At 43.7% G+C, this 17,806-nt stretch overlaps 1 protein-coding gene across 1 annotated transcript; it reads right to left on the reverse strand.

The window, feature by feature from the left end:
* Positions 1-3,842: 3,842 nt before the first annotated feature.
* Positions 3,843-9,533, reverse strand: EID2 (EP300 interacting inhibitor of differentiation 2). Its single transcript, XM_004271296.3, has 2 exons — positions 9,356-9,533; positions 3,843-4,789 (listed from the first exon to the last, which is right to left on the reverse strand). The coding sequence occupies exons 1-2, from the start codon at positions 9,531-9,533 to the stop codon at positions 4,260-4,262; spliced, it is 708 nt and encodes a 235-aa protein (XP_004271344.1). The 3' UTR covers positions 3,843-4,259.
* Between the last annotated feature and the right edge of the window lie 8,273 nt (positions 9,534-17,806).

The raw sequence follows: 17,806 nt of genomic DNA on the forward strand, positions 1-17,806 counted from the left end.
CATTAGGTCGCGGAGGTGGGGATGGGGGCGAGGTTCACCGCAGCCTCAAGGCCTGGGCCCGGCCAGTGGGGGGCCTTGGCGAGGGCTCTGGAGCCCTGCAGGACACAGGCCCCAGCCTATCCCCAGCCCCCCAGCTCACCTGCTGGCCCAAGGCCAGAGTGCCCGGAGGGCCCCCGGGAGAAGGCCGGGATCCGCCTCTTACCTCACTTTTCCCCAGAGAACCACCAACCGCCTGACTGGCAGAAGGGGCCCTCTAACCGGCCAGGCTAGCGGTCTCGCTCTAACGGTCCCGCATTAGCGGTCTCCCGGTAATGGTTGCCTGGTAACTGTAGCGCCAGAGGCAGCTATGCGAGGGACCTGTTCGTTACAGAGCAACGGTTGCCCGGTAACTGTCGCGCGGTAACGGCCGCCCCATCCCCATTACAATAGGAGTGTCTTTGTTACTGGTGTGTGTGGGGAACCCCTTGGGCCATCCCTGAGTCTTAGAGGGTTTAAGCCTCGCGATTTCGGCCTAACTTCAGGGCTCGTTGAGCGTCCCTGGTTGGTAAATGCTCTGCACGTGCCGGAGGATGATGCATCCCTGAGGATGGCAGTAATATCATGTTTGGGACTCTCCCAGACTTGGTCCTACTCGTCTTTCCCTTTAGCTGGTTATGATTTGTATCCTTTGCTATCATGAAATTGTAATCATAACTGTAATGCTTTCTTGAGTTCTGTCTTTTTTTTTTTTTTTTTTAGCAAATTATTGAAACTTCATGGGAACTGGGAATCCTCAAACTTGTAGCCTGCTGGTCAGACGTGGGAGTGGCCTGGGGACCCCTGAACTTAGAGCTATGGTGTCTGTAACAGAGGACTGTGTCCCTGACCTGGGGAGTTTGGCTAAACTCTGGGGAAGAAGCCACTGTACGTGCTGACACTGCAGCTGAAATTGTTCAAGCAAGAGAAGAGGCTCCTTAAAATGCTTTGAGAGACAAGAAGAGGACTTGATTTTGCTCCTGAGATGAAAGGTGAAGAGGAGGGAAGGGGAGAAGTTGAAAGGAACCAGCCAGGTGGGGAGGCTTGTCCTTCAAGGGATGACCCCAGCCCTGCGACCCACCAGATTTTCACTCAAGTCTACCAAAGTGAAGGGGTCGGTCATGTGAGTGGATTTGATTGGAAACGTATGAAGGAACTGTCAGGGAGGGGGAAATTTTCCCTTGGACCCATCTTGAGGTTTTGTGGCTGGACTAATAATAAAATTGACACAAGACAGATTAACAGGAGAAAAAGAAACAAAATTTAGTTCATGCGCATGGAGGTCTCATAGAAATGGGATCTAAGAAGTGGCCAAGGGAATTCCCTGGCAGTCCAGTGGTTAGGACTTGGCGCTTTCACTGCCGGGCCCAGGTTCGATCCCTGGTTGGGGAACCAAGATCCTGCAAGTCACTTGGCGAGGCAAAAAAAAAAAAGGATTATATCTCATTTGTAAATAAGGATCATTTGAAGAATGCAATCATGGTGGTGGATATAAAAATAACACCTTCATGGATTATGAAAAGGCCTTTGACAAAATTCTGTAACCACTCTAGATAAAACACACACATGTACAAATAGTGAGAGATGGATATGTGAAGAATTTCTACAAAATTAGGACAAGTTAATGATGCTTCACTATCATTCATATTATTTTACATTAGAAAGAAGGTACCAATAAAGTACCTTCTGTCTAATGTATAAATAAAGAGAAAGAAGTCAGAAGTATAAACATTATAAAAGAGGCAATACTGTCACTATTTGCATACGACTTGTTCCCCAATCTAGGAGATTCAAATGAAAAACTACTGTAAAACAGTAAGAGAATTCAGTATGTTAACAGGCTATCAAATAAATATGCAGAAATGAATTATTTTCAAATACATAGGCAAGCTTTTAGAAAATATAACAGCGATAATCCTCCTTTACTATAGAAAAAACATAAAAGATAAAATGTCTAGGAATAAATGATTAGACCTGTAAAAGACCTACTTTAGGAACACTAATTTAAGGACAAACATTAATACTCTTCTGAAGGATACAAAGGAAGCCTTTAAAAAATGGAAAAATAAATAATTTGGATATCTTAGCGATGGCAGTTATCTTCGATTTATTAAATATAATGTGATTCTAATAAAGAACTTTGAAATAAGGTAAGCTGACTTTGAGGTTGACGTAGTAATATAAATAAACAAAGATAGCCAGAACACTCTGAAAATGAAGTATAATGAGAGGTTTTAGCATTATTACCTGTACAACTAGTTAGAAAACTTTAAAAAGTTTAGTATATGATGAAGAGGCATCTTTAAACAAAGTTAGTGGGGAAAAGATGGGCTAGTTAGTATCTGGTGTTGCGGCAGCCAGGTAGCCACCTAAAAAAGAAAATTTGGATCCTTACCTCATATTGTACATCGGGATAAATTCCGAATGGTTCAAAAATTCAAATATGAACAATAAAACCACACACATACATACACATGCACACACACCGAGAAAACCTCGAGTTTTGAAATCTTGCAGGTTTTTTCTCTCTTTTTTTTTTTGGCCACGCTGCACGGCTTGCAGAATCTCAGTTCCCCGACCAGGGATCAAACCCGTGCCCCGGCAGTGAAAGCACTGAGTCCTAATCACTGGACCACCGGGGAATTCCCCAAATCTTGCAGGTTTAAAAGATAAAAGGAACCAAGAGCAAAAATCTCCATGCCAAAAGGCTTTCAGGAAAACCAAAGACAAATGACAACCTAGGAAAAACTACCCATAACTCACATTACAAGCTATTATCATAGCTCATCTCACTATTTCATTAATAGTTAACAGAGTCAATAAAGAAAGGACAAAATTATTCAGGAAAGAAATGGAGAAAAGATTTTGAATAGATAGTTCATGGAAAAGGGAATATGTATGACTCAAATGAAAAGATATTTAACTTCCCTCATAATGAGAGAAAAGCAAATTAAAACTGATATACCATTTTCCAACTATATAGACTGGCAAAATCCAGACACTTGATGACTTACTGTGCTGGTGAGGCTGCAGGGGAAATGTCCATGTTCAGCAGTTGCTGGTGGGAGTGTGACGAGGTACAACATGAATGGAAGGCAACTTAGTAATATCTCTCAACTTTCACATGAGTGCATTCACCTCAGAATTCTCACCTCTGGAAAGTCGTACTAAGATATTATACATAACAAGGACTCTAAGAAGCTGCTGATTATAATATGCACCATTATTTTTATGAAAATGCTGTATTACACCATCAAATGTAAGACACACCCCAATTTCAGAGACGTCAATATATGAAAAGTGCATTTAGAATCAGAGCAATACTGTATTTGTGCCCATGCCATGGGATATACAGACAAGATTAACTATTATAGCAACTTTTTTGGCCAATAGAAAATGATGGGAAAAAACCTAAATGCCCATCAGTATGTTCCTGGTTAAGTAAATTACAACATAACCACAGAATGGAATAAAATGCAGCTCTAAAAAAGAATGAGGAAATGTAGTGGTTTGGAAGGATCTTTAAGATAAGTTCTTACTGAAAATGCAATGCATAAATCAATAAATATAATTTGCCAACTTTTGTGAAGAAATGAAAAAAAAAAAACCCACCCAGATTTGTATTTGCTTGTGTATACATAGGGAAACTAAAAAGACAGAAGAGGTACTGTGGTTACAGATGGGAATTGTGGTAGGTACTGGGTGGGCGGGGGGAAAGGGATAGAAGACTTTTCATTGCACACTTTATATTTTGGGGGCTTATAAATAGATTATTTACCAAAAAAGTATTAAAAATTGAATGAAAGAAAAAATCCAGAAATTTCCGATAGTCTTGAATACATAATTTATCATGTAATATATACAGTATTTACTTTGCCTTTCATTTGAAATGCCTCAGAAAACACAAAATCAATCTTACACTATGGGCTCTATTGGCAGTTTTTCTTCATCAAGTCTCAATTATATAAAACCATTCTTCACTTTAGTGAAGCAATTCTAAAAGACATTTCCACAATGCAGGGAAAACAGTCTGGATCAATCACAAACTCAAAGGACGTTAGAGGAGTCATAACCTTTTTTATTTTCTTCTATTTCTTTTCTGATGGTTTTTCTTGATAAGCTTCCTTTTCTTTTTCAACTGTGCCTTGACTTATTCTCAAATACTTTGACTTTTTAAAATCAAGTTACAGGATTGGTATGACTGTACTGAACGCAGAGGTTCTTGAAGTAGTTTCATCACTAAATTATTCTCTACCGATAAACTTATCACAACCAAGTTCTTCTATCAGAGGATTGATAATTTCAGATGCAGTCAGAGTTATACTAAATGTTAAAATATCAAAATCCATCCTCTGAGGATTCCGCTGATATTCGGCATCAAACGCTGCTTCCCTTGCTCTGCAGGCTTCCACAAACCTCCTGCGGCGTCCTTCAAGCTCCTGAATTCTGCCGGGAGCAATCGGGTAGTGTTCCAGATAATGGCGGAGGAGCTGCTGATAATTAATTCCTAAAACGCCAAGTGGGTGACGGAGGCGGAGATTCGGCAACGCAGCCAGGCCTGGGCTGTGCCCGGGCCTGGACCGGCGTCTGCCCTCAGGACTCTCTTCCTCTGCTGGCTCCGCCAACAATCGGGCAACCTCTGCAATCCGGGCTTCCCTGGCCGCCGCCATCGGACCTTCCCTGGCATCCGCCACTGGACCTTCCCTGGCCGCCGCCATCGGACGGTCCCTGGCCTCCACAGGCTGCGCTGGGGCCGGCTCCCGCCTCCCGCCGCCTACCTCCGCCTGCGGGACGTCGCCGTTGTCATTCGCCGCGCCCTTCGGTGGGACACTGCTGTCTGCGGGCAGCTCGGACATCCCGGACCGCGGGGTCAGCTCGGCCGCTCTCAGAAAAACGGGAATAACGGTACAGCGTGATCAGCGGTGTGCAAGTAAATGCGCGTGCGTGAGCGCTGTGCACACGGGTCAACGCTGTGGGCAAACCCACGTGCACGAGCGTAGGGCCTGCGGCTGAACCTAAGAGCGCTGCGCATGAGTCATCCCCACGCGCCTGCGATCTTCCAGGTGCCACCTAGAGGCCTGAAGAGCCAACAAACACACCTGAAACCTTCCCCTGTTACCCAGAATGTCTAAGGGCGGAGTCGAGCCTTGTTTTACATTTCAACCAGTTTAATGTTTACAAGGAAAGTCTCACAAGATCGCTTCCTGTTGGCTTTCCCAAGATTACATCCTAGGATGCCTCTTCCTTCTTGTTCTCTAGTGATTATAATGCCACCTCTATTATATACCCAGATAGTTTAGATTCATGGGTTATTTTGGGGGTAGGGTGTGGTTCTTTATTCTTCTCCATTTATTCATTTGCCTATCTTCACCCATACCAATCCTCTTAATTACTAAAACTTTGTAATAACGTTCCCTTGTTATTTAAAAAAAATGCTTTGGCTATTCTTGGACATTAATTTTTTTTCTAAATCTTTTTCGTACAATATAGCATGCAGGAAAAATATACAAAATATAAATATATGGCTGAATGATTTATCGCAAAGTGAATGTCCATGTAACCACCACCTGGGTCAAGGAATTGAATATTTCTAGTATCCCAGAATCCTTTCCCTCTTCTTATCACTATTGTCTCCTTTCTACCCAGAGGTAACTACTATACTGATATGTATGGTAATTACTTCTTTGCTTTTCTTTATGTTTTACTACCTAGAGCTGCATTCTGATACTGTAGTTTAATTTTGCTTGTTGTTTTGAATTTTACATACTCTTGTGTCTCGTTTCTTTCCCACAACATTATTTTTATGAGATTCACCTATGCTTTTCATTGTGGTTATAAATACTTCATTTTCTTTCTTTCTTTTTTAACACCTTTATTGGAGTATAATTGCTTTACAATGGTGTGTTAGTTTCTGCTTTATAACAAAGTGAGTCAGCTATACATATATATATATCGCCATACCTCCTCCCTCTTGCATCTCCCTCCCACCCTCCCTATCCCACCCCTCTAGGTGACTTAATTTTCTTGATAGTTACATATCCATTACCATTATTATTTTTCTTTTTGCGGTACGCGGGCCTCTCACTGCTGTGGCCTCTCCCGTTGCGGAGCACAGGCTCCGGACGCGCAGGCTCAGTGGCTATGGCTCACGGGCCCAGCCGCTCCGCGGCATGTGAAATCTTCCCGGACCAGGGCCACGAACCCGTGTCCCCTGCATCGGCAGGCGGACTCTCAACAACTGCGCCACCAGGGAAGCCCGCATTTTCTTTTTAAAATAAATTTATTTATTTATTTATTTTTGGCTGAATTGGGTCTTCGTTGCTGCACACAGGCTTTCTTTAGTTGCGGCGAGTGGGGGCTACTCTTCGTCGTGGTGCGCGGGCTTCTCATTGTGGTGGCTTCTCTTGTTGAGCACGGGCTCTAGGAGTGCGGGCTTCAGTAGTTGTGGTTCGCGGGCTCTAGAGCACAGGCTCAGTAGTTGTGGCTCACAGGCTTAGTTGCTCCACGGCATGTAGGATCTTCCCGGACCAGGGCTTGGACTAGGGCTCGAACCCGTGTCCCCTGCACTGGCAGGCGGATTCTTAACCATTGCGCCACCAGGGAAGCCCCGAGGTTGCATTTTTGTTTTCCTGGTCCAAGCACCACATTTATAAAACACAACATCCAGCCTATGTGCTGCTTCAAACACAGCTTCACCCCAGCATCTGGGCAATGACTAAGTGTGTGGCTCCTTGAAGACAGCTCCCAGGCTAGTCTGGAGACCAAAGGTCCATTGCTGCCACCCTCAGGCTGCCTGGAAAATCACAAATATTTAATAGAAGAATCCCCAGACTCGTATAATAACATATTATTAAAGGGGAACTAGAAATTGCAGTAATTTGCTATAATACTATGGAGGCAGATATCTGTCCTGTCTTTTGAGGCCCCAAATCACCTTCCAGCTGAAGCTGAAAGGCCCTCCCATTATCCAGGGAAAAGAATAGCTCTAGAGAAAATTATGGTGTATTAAACAGAAGTGCTCATGTGAGGAGATGAAAGCAAAAATTTGAGATAGATTCCAGGTTCGCTATTGCTCCCAAGACTGTTCCTGTGTAGCGGCTGTAGCATCTTTGTCTCTGACTCACCGCCAGCATTTCAGAATCATCTGAGGACAGTTTTAGTCATGGTGCAGACTCAACAATTAAGCGAGCTGATATCAGGGGCTCCACGCTGGTATATTTTTACAGGAAAAAATAGAGAATTTAAACCCATGGTCATACAATTAACATTTTAAAAGAGGAGGTGAAGAGTTTATAAGGAAAGGGACTGGATCTTCTTCTCCCAAAAGCTGCGAAAACCTGTAATAAATAGCACTGGTGGGATATTTATCCTTACTGGGAACAAAGACTTCCTTTAAAGGATAAATACACATGTTGACCTAAATCAGTACTTTTATGGATAGGGGTTGAAACCACAACTCAGAATCTGAACCTGGCTTAGGACAATTGGGGAAATCATGATGTCATTCTTGCCTCTTTATTACCCCTGATTATTCTAGGCCTTACATGTTCTGCTCACTAGATGGGCTTGAGCTGACTTAATGGTGGATATAGGTGCTTCTTTCTCTAAGGGGATTTTCTAGATTTGCTTATCTCTCCTGAGATATTTAATGCTGTGTTGAGGTCTAAACATGATGTTACAAGCCTTGTCTCTTTTCCCAAGATTGTTACTGTGCTAGATTAATTGTAAAAGTGGCCCCAATTCCCCATCCTCTCTGTTTCTACACCCTTTGTAATAATAGTTTGTAGCTCTTCTCATCAATAGGTAGATTCCTTTTCTCCATCCCTTGAATCGGAACTGACCTTGTGACTTGCTTTGACCGATAGGATGTGGCAGAAATGATGGTGTATCAGTTTCGAGACTGGGCCTCAAGAGGCATTTCATGCTTCCGTTCTCTCTCGGACTCCGGTCTCGACCATGAGAACAATCCTGGACCAGCTTGCTGGACGGTGGAAGACACCTGGGACTGGGAAAAGTGGTCTCAGACAAGGCATTCAAGATTAGTCAGTCCTGGGAATTCCCTGGTGGTCCAGTGGTTAGGAGTCAGTGCTTTCATTGCCGGGGCCCAGGTTCAACCTGTGGTTGGCTCGTGGCAGGGTCGGGGGGAAGATCAGTCAGCTCCATCTGAGCCACCAGCTGACTTTTAGGCTCATAGACTAAATAAATGCTTGATGTGATTTGCCATGCAACATTACTGTGGCAATAGATAACTGCTCCAGAAATTGGTATCAGGAGTTGGGTAGTGCCCTAAGAAAAGGCTAAGATACGTAGGGAAAACAGTGAGGAAATTGTTATTGGAACAGAAAAAATGATGACTCATTATGATGTAGTGAAATAATTGTCAAACTGTCGCCTGTGATTACCCAGAAATAGAAATAGAAACAGAAAATAGAAAGTATTTGGCTAAGGAGATACCCAGGCATAATGCTGATTACTCACTGATGAGTATGATACAGCATAGCAAGAAAGGGTTGACCGACAGAAGTAACTGGCTGACCTTCCAGAAGAATTTAAAGGAAATGTAGAGAGACTATAACTTGCTAGGTTGGGAAAGAAAAGCCTTTTTCACATCCAGTGAAAAAAAAAGATTGTCAAAGTGAAAAACAGCCTGTGAGTATAGATCAGATTAAAGGTGTGGCTTTATGACCCTTTGTTAAAAGTTCGAAAATGTGAGGCAGTGCGTAGGTGAGCTTCCCAGCTAGAAGAAAGGGTTTCTAGGAAGCCCACAGGCATGGTCCTGCAGAAGCCTGATCTTAAAATAGAAAGAAGTCTAGAGGAAAGGTATGTTTTCCCCTCAGCTTTATTGAGATGAAATTGACACGTAACGTATAAGTTGTACAATGTGATGGTTTGATACATGTATATATTTTGAAATAATTACAATAGGGTTAGTTAACACTTTCATCACCTCACATAATTAACTTTTTTTTTTTGGTGGTGAAAACTATTCCCTGTCTTTCAGCTCATCGCACCCGAGTTCTGCAGCCAGGTGACTGAGAGCCACAGATGTAAAGAGATCTTTGATAAATGTATAATCAGACAGACGCTGGGATAACGCGTTTGCCAGCTGGAATCGTGGGCTACTTCCCTTGCTCTACACACATCCGTAACACACCCAGCTGGGTTCGTCAAACCCTCTCAATCGTCTGCCGTGGGCGCTGGGCACCTCTTCCCCACAACCAAGGCTGCGCCTGTCCCAAGTCAGGCTCGAAGCCTTCGGGCTCGCGTTGCGGTCGTGGGAATTCGGCCGGGTCGGGGCCGTTCCCCTGCCGGGGCGACTCTCGGGGACACCCGTCCCCGCGTGGCCCAGCCACCGGGCCTTCTCTGTCCTCGTCCGTCATCCGACCTTCCCCGGGCTCCGCAGGCCCCGTAGGGGCCGGCTCCCGCCTCCCGCCGCCGACCTCCGCCTGCGGGACGTCGCGGTCGCCATTCGCCCAGCCCGTCGGCGGAACACTGCTGCCTGCGGGCAGCTTGGGCATCTCGGACCGCGGAGCCCGTGCGGCCGCTTCTCAGAAACTTTGGAACAACGCAACAGCACAATTGTGCGCGTGAACACGTGAGCGAGTGCGCATGCTCGTGCGTATCTCTGTGCGCGTGCGTGCACGTGAGCGTGTACGCTCGCGCGGCTGTGTTTAACTGGCATGCTTGTGTGGTGACCGTGCCTGTGAGAAGGTTCATAATGCTAAGTTTCGGCAAGGCCTTTGTTGCTGTCAGTCCCCAACGAATGACAAGGGCTGCTTCATACTTCTAAGTTTTAGACAAGAATTCTTTTTTTTTTGTTTGTGGTACGCGGGCCTCTCACTGCTGCGGCCTCTCCCGTCGCGGAGCACAGGCTCCGGACGCGCAGGCTCAGCGGCCATGGCTCACGGGCCTAGCCGCCCCGCGGCATGTGGGATCCTCCCGGACCGGGGCACGAGCCCGTGTCCCCTGCATCGGCAGGCGGACTCTCAACCACTGCGCCACCAGGGAAGTCATAGTCAAGAATTCTTGGTAAGGCACACCTACACCATCAGTGTCTCGGTCCCTTTTTTTTTTTTTTAAAGAAGATGTTGGGGGTAGGAGTTTATTAATTTATTTTTGCTGTGTTGGGTCTTCGTTTCTGTGCGAGGGCTTTCTCTAGTTGTGGCAAGCGGGGGCCACTCACTATTGCGGCCTCTCTTATTGCGGAGCACAGGCTCCAGACGCGCAGGCTCAGTAGTTGTGGCTCACGGGCCCAGTTGCTCCGCGGCATGTGGGATCCTCCCAGACCAGGGCTCGAACCGGCAGATTCTCAACCACTGCGCCACCAGGGAAGCCCTGGGTCCCTATTTTATTTTAGAAAGCTGTGCAACTTTTGATGCTGGAAACCTGAAACTGCCCTCCCATGCATGCTGCTGCGTTATGAACTCTTGTCCCTCTTGGCGTTCCTCACCTCCTTTTCTCTTTCCTGCTTCTCTCTTTCCTTTCCTCCCCTCCCCCCTCTTTCCCTTCTCCTCCTCATCTCTTCCCCTGCTACCTTCTCCTTCCATTCCCCCTTTCTCTCTTTCCCTCTGTCCTCCTGCCCTTTCATCTTCCTTCTTCTCCCAGCCTCCCTCCTTTCCATTTCTTTCTCCCCGCCCCTTGCCTTTCGTCTTAAGTCTTAAGTCTCTGGCAGGCTCCTCTGCCTACCCGACTGTTGTAACGTCCCAGACTTTCAGCCCAGCCTGCTTCTAATTTCTAGGGGAACTGTCTTCCAGACTCCCTTGTAATGCCACCTCTCTGCTTGGGTCTGTTTCTGGACTTCTGCTCTTTTCTTTCCCCTTCCCCTTCTTCTTCTTCTTCTTATGAGCTGTGTGGCATGCAGGGTCCTAGTTCCCCGACCAGGGATCGAAGCCCATGCCCCTTGTAGTGGAAGCCTGGAGTCAACCACTGGACCGCCAGGGAAGTCCCATGTCTGTTCTTTCCTGTTAATTTATGTGCTTATCTGCACCAATACAAATCGTCTTACTATAATTACTATCAAACGCTTTAATACGTGACTTATTGACATTGGATGAGGCTGAATCCTCCCTCCTAGTTCTTCAAGATTGTCTTAGCTCTCCTTGGACTTTTACACTGTGTGTGAATTTTTGAGTCAGTTTGAGAATTTCCTTAACATCTTATTGGGATTTTGCTTAGAAATTCATGACTTCTTAGTTTAATTCAGGGAAGAACTGGAATCTTTAAAATGGATTCTTCTCCTGCATTAATGTGATGTATGTATGTATCCACTTATTAAGGTTTTCTACTACATTATAAAAGTTTTATAGTTTTCTTTCTAATTGTTTTTAGATGTAGATAGTAAAACTGTAACTAAAAACAATAAATGAGAAATTCAAAATGGAGTTTACTTGGGAAAGTGAGCAAGTAGAGGCAGTGGGGAGGGACACCGAGAGAAATTCACAGGTGTTACCGACCAGCGTTCTTGGCCTCCTTAATCAATAGAAATCGATAAGAGGCAGACAAATTCAGGCAAGGCTTTACCGGGGCTCCTGCTGCAGCAGGAGGGAGTGAAAACAAGTAACAGTTTCTCTTGCTGGCTCTCTGAGGGGGTGGCCAGCTGGTTCCTTTTATGGGGGTGAGGGTAAGGGTAGGTGGGTGCAGGGGTTAGGCCAGAGGCTTGGCTTCGGCCACCCCCTTGGTGGTGCTGGGTGGGTTTTTGGTCTTTTTGTATCTTGTTGTTCATAATTTGCCTCAACTGTGCAGCACGAAGTTATTTTTAGTCCCTTATAGTTTCTTTGTATTTTACTGCTCTAGGAGATGTTTGTCCAGGTGCAAGCACTGCAGCAAAGGGTCCCAGGTCCCAGCCTGTCTCACAGGTACTAATATTTTTATTTCTGAAGCTTGGTGGTGGGTACATGACTATTTTTTTGTGTTTTTTTAAAATTTTAATTATTCTAGTTTGTTATAAGTTTTATGTGCGTGATATATTTCACAGTTTAAACAAATCTCTCCTGCCTTTTATTGGATTGAATTTTAGGAACATTAAGCATTTAGTTGCTGTGTGGATAGGCTCTTTATTGCAAAAGGACTCTCACGCTGCTCTTTAAGAATGCTGACGGTTCCCATGTTGTTTTGGCCAGTAACTTTGCTGAATGTTTGTAAGTTCTAACAGACTTTAAAAAATAGTTTCTTTGCCAATTGCAAATAATTTGAGCATTCTCTCTTTTTTCTTGGTCAGTATACCTAACGGTTTGTCAATTTTGTGAATCTTTTCAAGGAACCAAATTTTGGTTTTTGATTTTGTCTATTGTTTTTCTCCTCTCTATTTATTTCTGTTGTAATTTTTATGATTTCCTTCTGCTTGTTTTGGGTTTAGTTCGCTCTTCTAGTTTCTTAAGGTGGAAGGTTAGTTTATTTATTTGAAAATTTTTGTTTTCGTTAATATAGGTATTTCCAACTATAAATTTCCCTGCAAACACTGCTTTTTCTGCATCTCATAAGTTTAGGTATGTTGTGATTTTGTTTTCATTTATCTCAAACTGTTTGAAAATTTCTCTTATGATTTCTTCTTTGACCAGTTGGTTATTTAGGAGTGTGTTGTTTAATTTCCACACATTTGGGAATTTCCCAAATTTCCTTCTGTTATTGATTTCTAATTTAATTCCATTGCACTCAACATACTTTGTATGATTTCAGTGCTTTAAAAATTTTGAGAATTGTGTTATGGCCTAACATGATCTCTCCTGGAGAATGATCCATGTGCACTTGAGAAAAATCTGCATTCTCCTGTTGTTGGGTGATCTGTGGACTTCTGTAAGGACTAGTTGGTTTATAGTGTTGTGCAAGTCTCATATTTCCTTGGTTTTCTGTCTAGTTGGTCTGTCCATTATTGAAAGTGGAGTATTGAAGTTTCCATTATTGTCGAATTGTCTCCATTCAAGTCTGCTTTTTGCTTCATGTATTTTGGGGCTCTGTTGTTAGGTGCTTATATGTTTGTTATATCTTCTTGATGAAATGACCCCTTTTAAAATGTCATTCTTTGTCTCTAGTAATAATTTTTTTTAAATAAATTTATTTCTTTGTTTTTATTTTTGGCTGCATTAGGTCTTCGTTGCTACGTGCAGGCCTTCTCTAGTTGTGGCGAGCGGGGGCTACTCTTTGTTGTGGTCGTGGGCTTCTCATTGCGGTGGCCTCTCTTGTTGTGGAGCGTGGACTCTAGGTGCATAGGCCTCAGTAGTTGTGGCACGCGGGCTCAACAGTTGTGGGTCACGGGCTTAGTTGCTCTGCGGCATGTGGGATCTTCCCAGACCAAGGCTCGAACCTGTGTCCCCTGCATTGGCAGGAGGATTCTTAACCACTGCGCCACCAGGGAAGCCCTCTAGTAATAATTTTTATCTTGAAGACTATTTCTCAAATATTAGTATAGCCACTCTGCTTTCTTTTATTTACTGTTTGCATGGTATATGTCTTTCCATCCTTTTAATTTTGTCTATTTGTGTTTTTGAATCTAATTTGTGTCTTGTAGATAGCATATATTTGAATCATAAAAAAAGTGAATTCTACCAATTCCTGCCTTTTACTTGGAGTTCTCTATGCTGTCATTCAGGGAACCAGGTTGGTTTCAGCCCTGCCATCATTAACACCTGGATTCCCAGGTCACCCTGGAGGTTTGCATCCCAGTCAGCCAGAAGAGGGAGAATGGAGCCTGCACAGGGGGTTTTTGTGGGACAGGCTTGGACGTGGTGCCTACCACTTATATTCCATTGGCTAGAAGTCAGCCATGTAAACATTTAACTGGTAGGGGGGTTAGGAAGTGTGCTTAGCTCTGTGCTGAGGACAAAAGAAGAAAGGGACTTAGTGAAAGACTAGCAGAGTCCACCACAGTTATATAGGAAAAGGACAATGTATTTGGAGAATAACACTACCATCAGTGGGGTTGCATATTCCAGTAGCTAAAAGATCTTGCTGATAACTTCTTCAAATCAGATACCTATGGAGATGGTGGCTATTGGAACTAAAGTCCTACAGAATTCATGGCTCTGGATTTTGCTTGGATAGCAGGAGGAATTAATACTGCAATTGTCAAATTATTATAGACCTTAACTAGTAGAAGGGATGTGTACTCTCACTGGTAAGGAATGTCAGGCCTATATGACTCAGAAACTAGAAAATGTCCATAAAGAAGCATTGAGGCTACACAAGACTGGGAGCTGGGTTCTGTTTACATAACTTGTAGCCTTTAGGGAATTTTGGGATACATATTTTACAGTTATTTTAGTAACACTAGGAATAATAACTGGCACATATGCAGTGGAAATGTTTATAAAAAGTGTAAGCTCTAGGAACACATCAAGAGCTTTCTCACCTGAAACAAAACAAATAATGCACCATTTGTATTTAGAAGACTAGAGAATGAAATCCGAAGGGAAAGGTATGAAGAGTCTTATGCATAAGCAAATTTAAGATAAACTATCCGTAAGTTGCAACAAACAAGGGAAACTGTTGAAAAACATTGCATAACTTGTCTTAGTTTGGGTTTTTTCAGAAGTAGACCCTTAGACCCGGGAACAAGTGTAAGTAATTTATTTGGGAAGAGAAGGGAGTTAGGGGTGTGTTAACAGGGAAGGGAAGGCAGCCAATAAAGAGTGCTCTATTAAGCCAGCAGCTACAGTGCAAAGCTGAAATTTAAGCCCACGTGAAAACTTTGGAAAGCAGTGCAAAACACGCCTCAGAATGTTCTCACTGGAGGGTTGAGGGTGTTGGGCTATTTATACGGCAACTCCTAAGTGTCATTGATTAGGGTTATTTCCTGGTACAGTACATGTTAATTCTTTGGCGTTTCCAGATTGCCATGCATATGTGGGCAGTATGGCTTTCTATAGTTCCAGAAGAGGATAATAATGCACAGATGAAGACACTGGCAGTTGGAAATCTACTGGTGCACACTGAAGGTCCAAGGAGCATGGGCAGGGTGTTGATAGTTTCTGTTAGCGTCACCCCTTGCTCCACTCAGGGCCACTGGTGCCTCACAGAAGTTCACTCCATCCTGCCACTGCTCTATCAAGTTGGCAGCCAACACTTGTTTTTGTTTTGTTTTGTTTTTAAAGATATACAGTTGGACGAGGTCTTCACTGCTATAGTTGGTCTTGGTCAGAATTTTGTTTGTATATTAACGTTCAAGACTCCTCTCATACTTGACCAGTACTTCTCTTGATCTATGTTGCTTACTTGTTGAAATAAACATATACCTTCCTGTCTGAGCAATCTGAACCCTGGTTACTTTTCCCTCATCACACTGATGATGCTGCAATTCCCCATCTACAGTTAGTTTTGGGCATGGAGGCATCAAGAGTTCTAGACATATTCTTCCTTGTTCCTATTACACAGCAGCAGTCCTGTTTCCTGCCAGTATAGTAATTTATTTCTTTGCTTGCTGTTCTCTTGACATGAAGAGCCCAAAAGTGATTGGGTGGCAACGAAAGCTTAAGGTTAATGGAGCTTTTGCTGTGTCCTCTGGCGGAAGTGGTTCCTCCCCTGGGAACCAGGACCTCTAGATCTGCAGGGTCTGGAATCGCAGGAACAGAAACACATATTCCCCAAAATGGGTCATGGGAGTCATGGTGAGAGGGGTCAATTCTATGTCTACCTCTTATTGAGAACTATACTATACAGTGGTTGTTGGTATAAGGCATCTTGAGGGACAGTACTCCAGTACCACAGGGTATAATCTCCAAGTTGGTGCCTTAGCTGTGTTTGCAAAAGGTCAAACAAAGGCAGGGAGTGAAACCTGTGTTCTGTTCTCAGTTCCTTTTAATGTACTCAGCTCATTCAGATCTGAAGGTGCGCCCCCATTAGGGTCTGGGCTGTTTTCCAGAACTGCTCCCTATACCAGTGGATTCTGTCTTCCTGTCCTGCACCAGCCATTCACCACCAAGAGAGATGGGAGGAGATATCAGAGAGATCCACAAAAAACAGTGTCCCTGGTTGAATATTCAGAGTAGAACTGGGGCACACTCACTCACTTGGTTATTCCTGCACTCCTTGCACACATCTGTTTTGAGTAGCTGCTCTGCGACAGGGCCCATGTAATTAACATCCCCTGATTTCCAAACCATGCTTTCTCTCCGTGTGACAACTTTCACAGCAGGGGCCCTGGGGATGGGACAGTCTTCAGGTTTGGTAGACACTTGGTCTTCATTCATTGTTCTATTTAATAAATAGTGTCTGATGGCAGAAGACGACCTTGTTGCTTTCCGGCTCTGTAGCTTCCTAAGGCTCACAGATGTCCTCAGGACAAAGTATAAGCCTCTTATGTTGGTACTCAAAGGCCTTGTGATAGGGATCCTGCCTCTCTGATATTCACCAGAACTTCTTAACTCATCTTGTGGTCCCTAAAAATAAAATATTGAAGTAGAGCCATAAACATGCTGTGGTATATTTCTTCTTTTTTTTTGTTGGTAATATTGTAACTTCTGCTTATTTTTTACATCAGCCCTTTATTGATAGAACATACTAGTACTTTAATATTCAGAGTAATTGCCAACTCTTGTTGAATTATCCCTATATTAATGTTTTATCTATTTTGTGAGGGAAGGGTGAGAAAATCCCATCCGTCTTGATATATGGCTTATGAGACCATAGTATGGAATGTAGGTTTATTTTACCATTGCAGTTTTATGAAAATGAAAACAGCAAATTTTTTGCTGTTTTTGAGCAACTTTTACAGCATCTTGGTTCTTTGGGAGGAAGAATATGTAAAATATTTTAATAGTTGTTGAGTAATCAATATATGAAATGCTGATGAAAATTGAGTTTTTCTCCAGTTCTAAACTCTGTTGCGTAAGAATTCCTGTTAGAAGAATCTGAAACAATTTGCAATTTTTGTGTGTGTGTGGCCGCACGGAGTTCCCTGACCAGGGTTCGAATCCGTGCCCTCTGCAGTGGGAGCAGGGAGTCCCAACCACTGGACCGCCAGGGAAGTCCCTGCAAATTTTTGTACAGAAAATCCAAAGTGAATTTATGTTGCGTCCATCATAGAGATTTAGTGCTATGACTCATCAGAAAAAAAGGCCCTTTTATTCTGTGTTGCCTGCCCCTCACTTGGAAACAGATGTGCTTCCACATTAGAGCCATCATTAGTCAGCACCACGGACACGCCACAGAGGGGAAACGGCTTTTGGGGACTTGGGCGTCAAGAATAGAATTATCCATATATATGGAATCTAAAAAAAAAAAAAAAAAGGTTCTAATGAACCTAGGGGCAGGACAGGAATAAAGACACAGAGTTAGAGAATGGACTTGAGGACACGGGGAGGGGGAAGGGTAAGCTGGGACGAAGTGAGAGAGTAGCATGGACATATATACACTACCAAATGTAAAATAAATAGCTAGTGGGAAGCAGCTGCATAGCACAGGGAGTTCAGTCCAGTGCTTTGTGACCACCTAGAGGGGTGGGATAGGGAGGGTGGGAGGGAGACGCAAGAGGGAGGGGATATGGGAATATGTGTATATGTATAACTGATTCACTTTGTTATACAGTAGAAACTAACACAACATTGTAAAGCAACTATACTCCAATAAAGATGTTAAAAAAAAAAAGAGTAGAATTATCACAGAACAGAACTTCTTCTTTTGGGGACTCTGGCACAGACTGGGAAGAGCAAAAGGCACTGAGAAGGGAAGGCTTTAGGACCCAAGACTGGCTTTCCATTTCTTGAGAAATGCCCTGTTAGCTGAGAGATGATCAGGGATTGAGAAGGATTGAGGAAAATGGGGGCTGGGGAAGTCACCAGAGGCACTTCAAATTTTTGTA

Source organism: Orcinus orca, chromosome 20 (assembly GCF_937001465.1).
Source record: "Orcinus orca chromosome 20, mOrcOrc1.1, whole genome shotgun sequence".
Lineage (NCBI taxonomy): Eukaryota > Metazoa > Chordata > Mammalia > Artiodactyla > Delphinidae > Orcinus > Orcinus orca.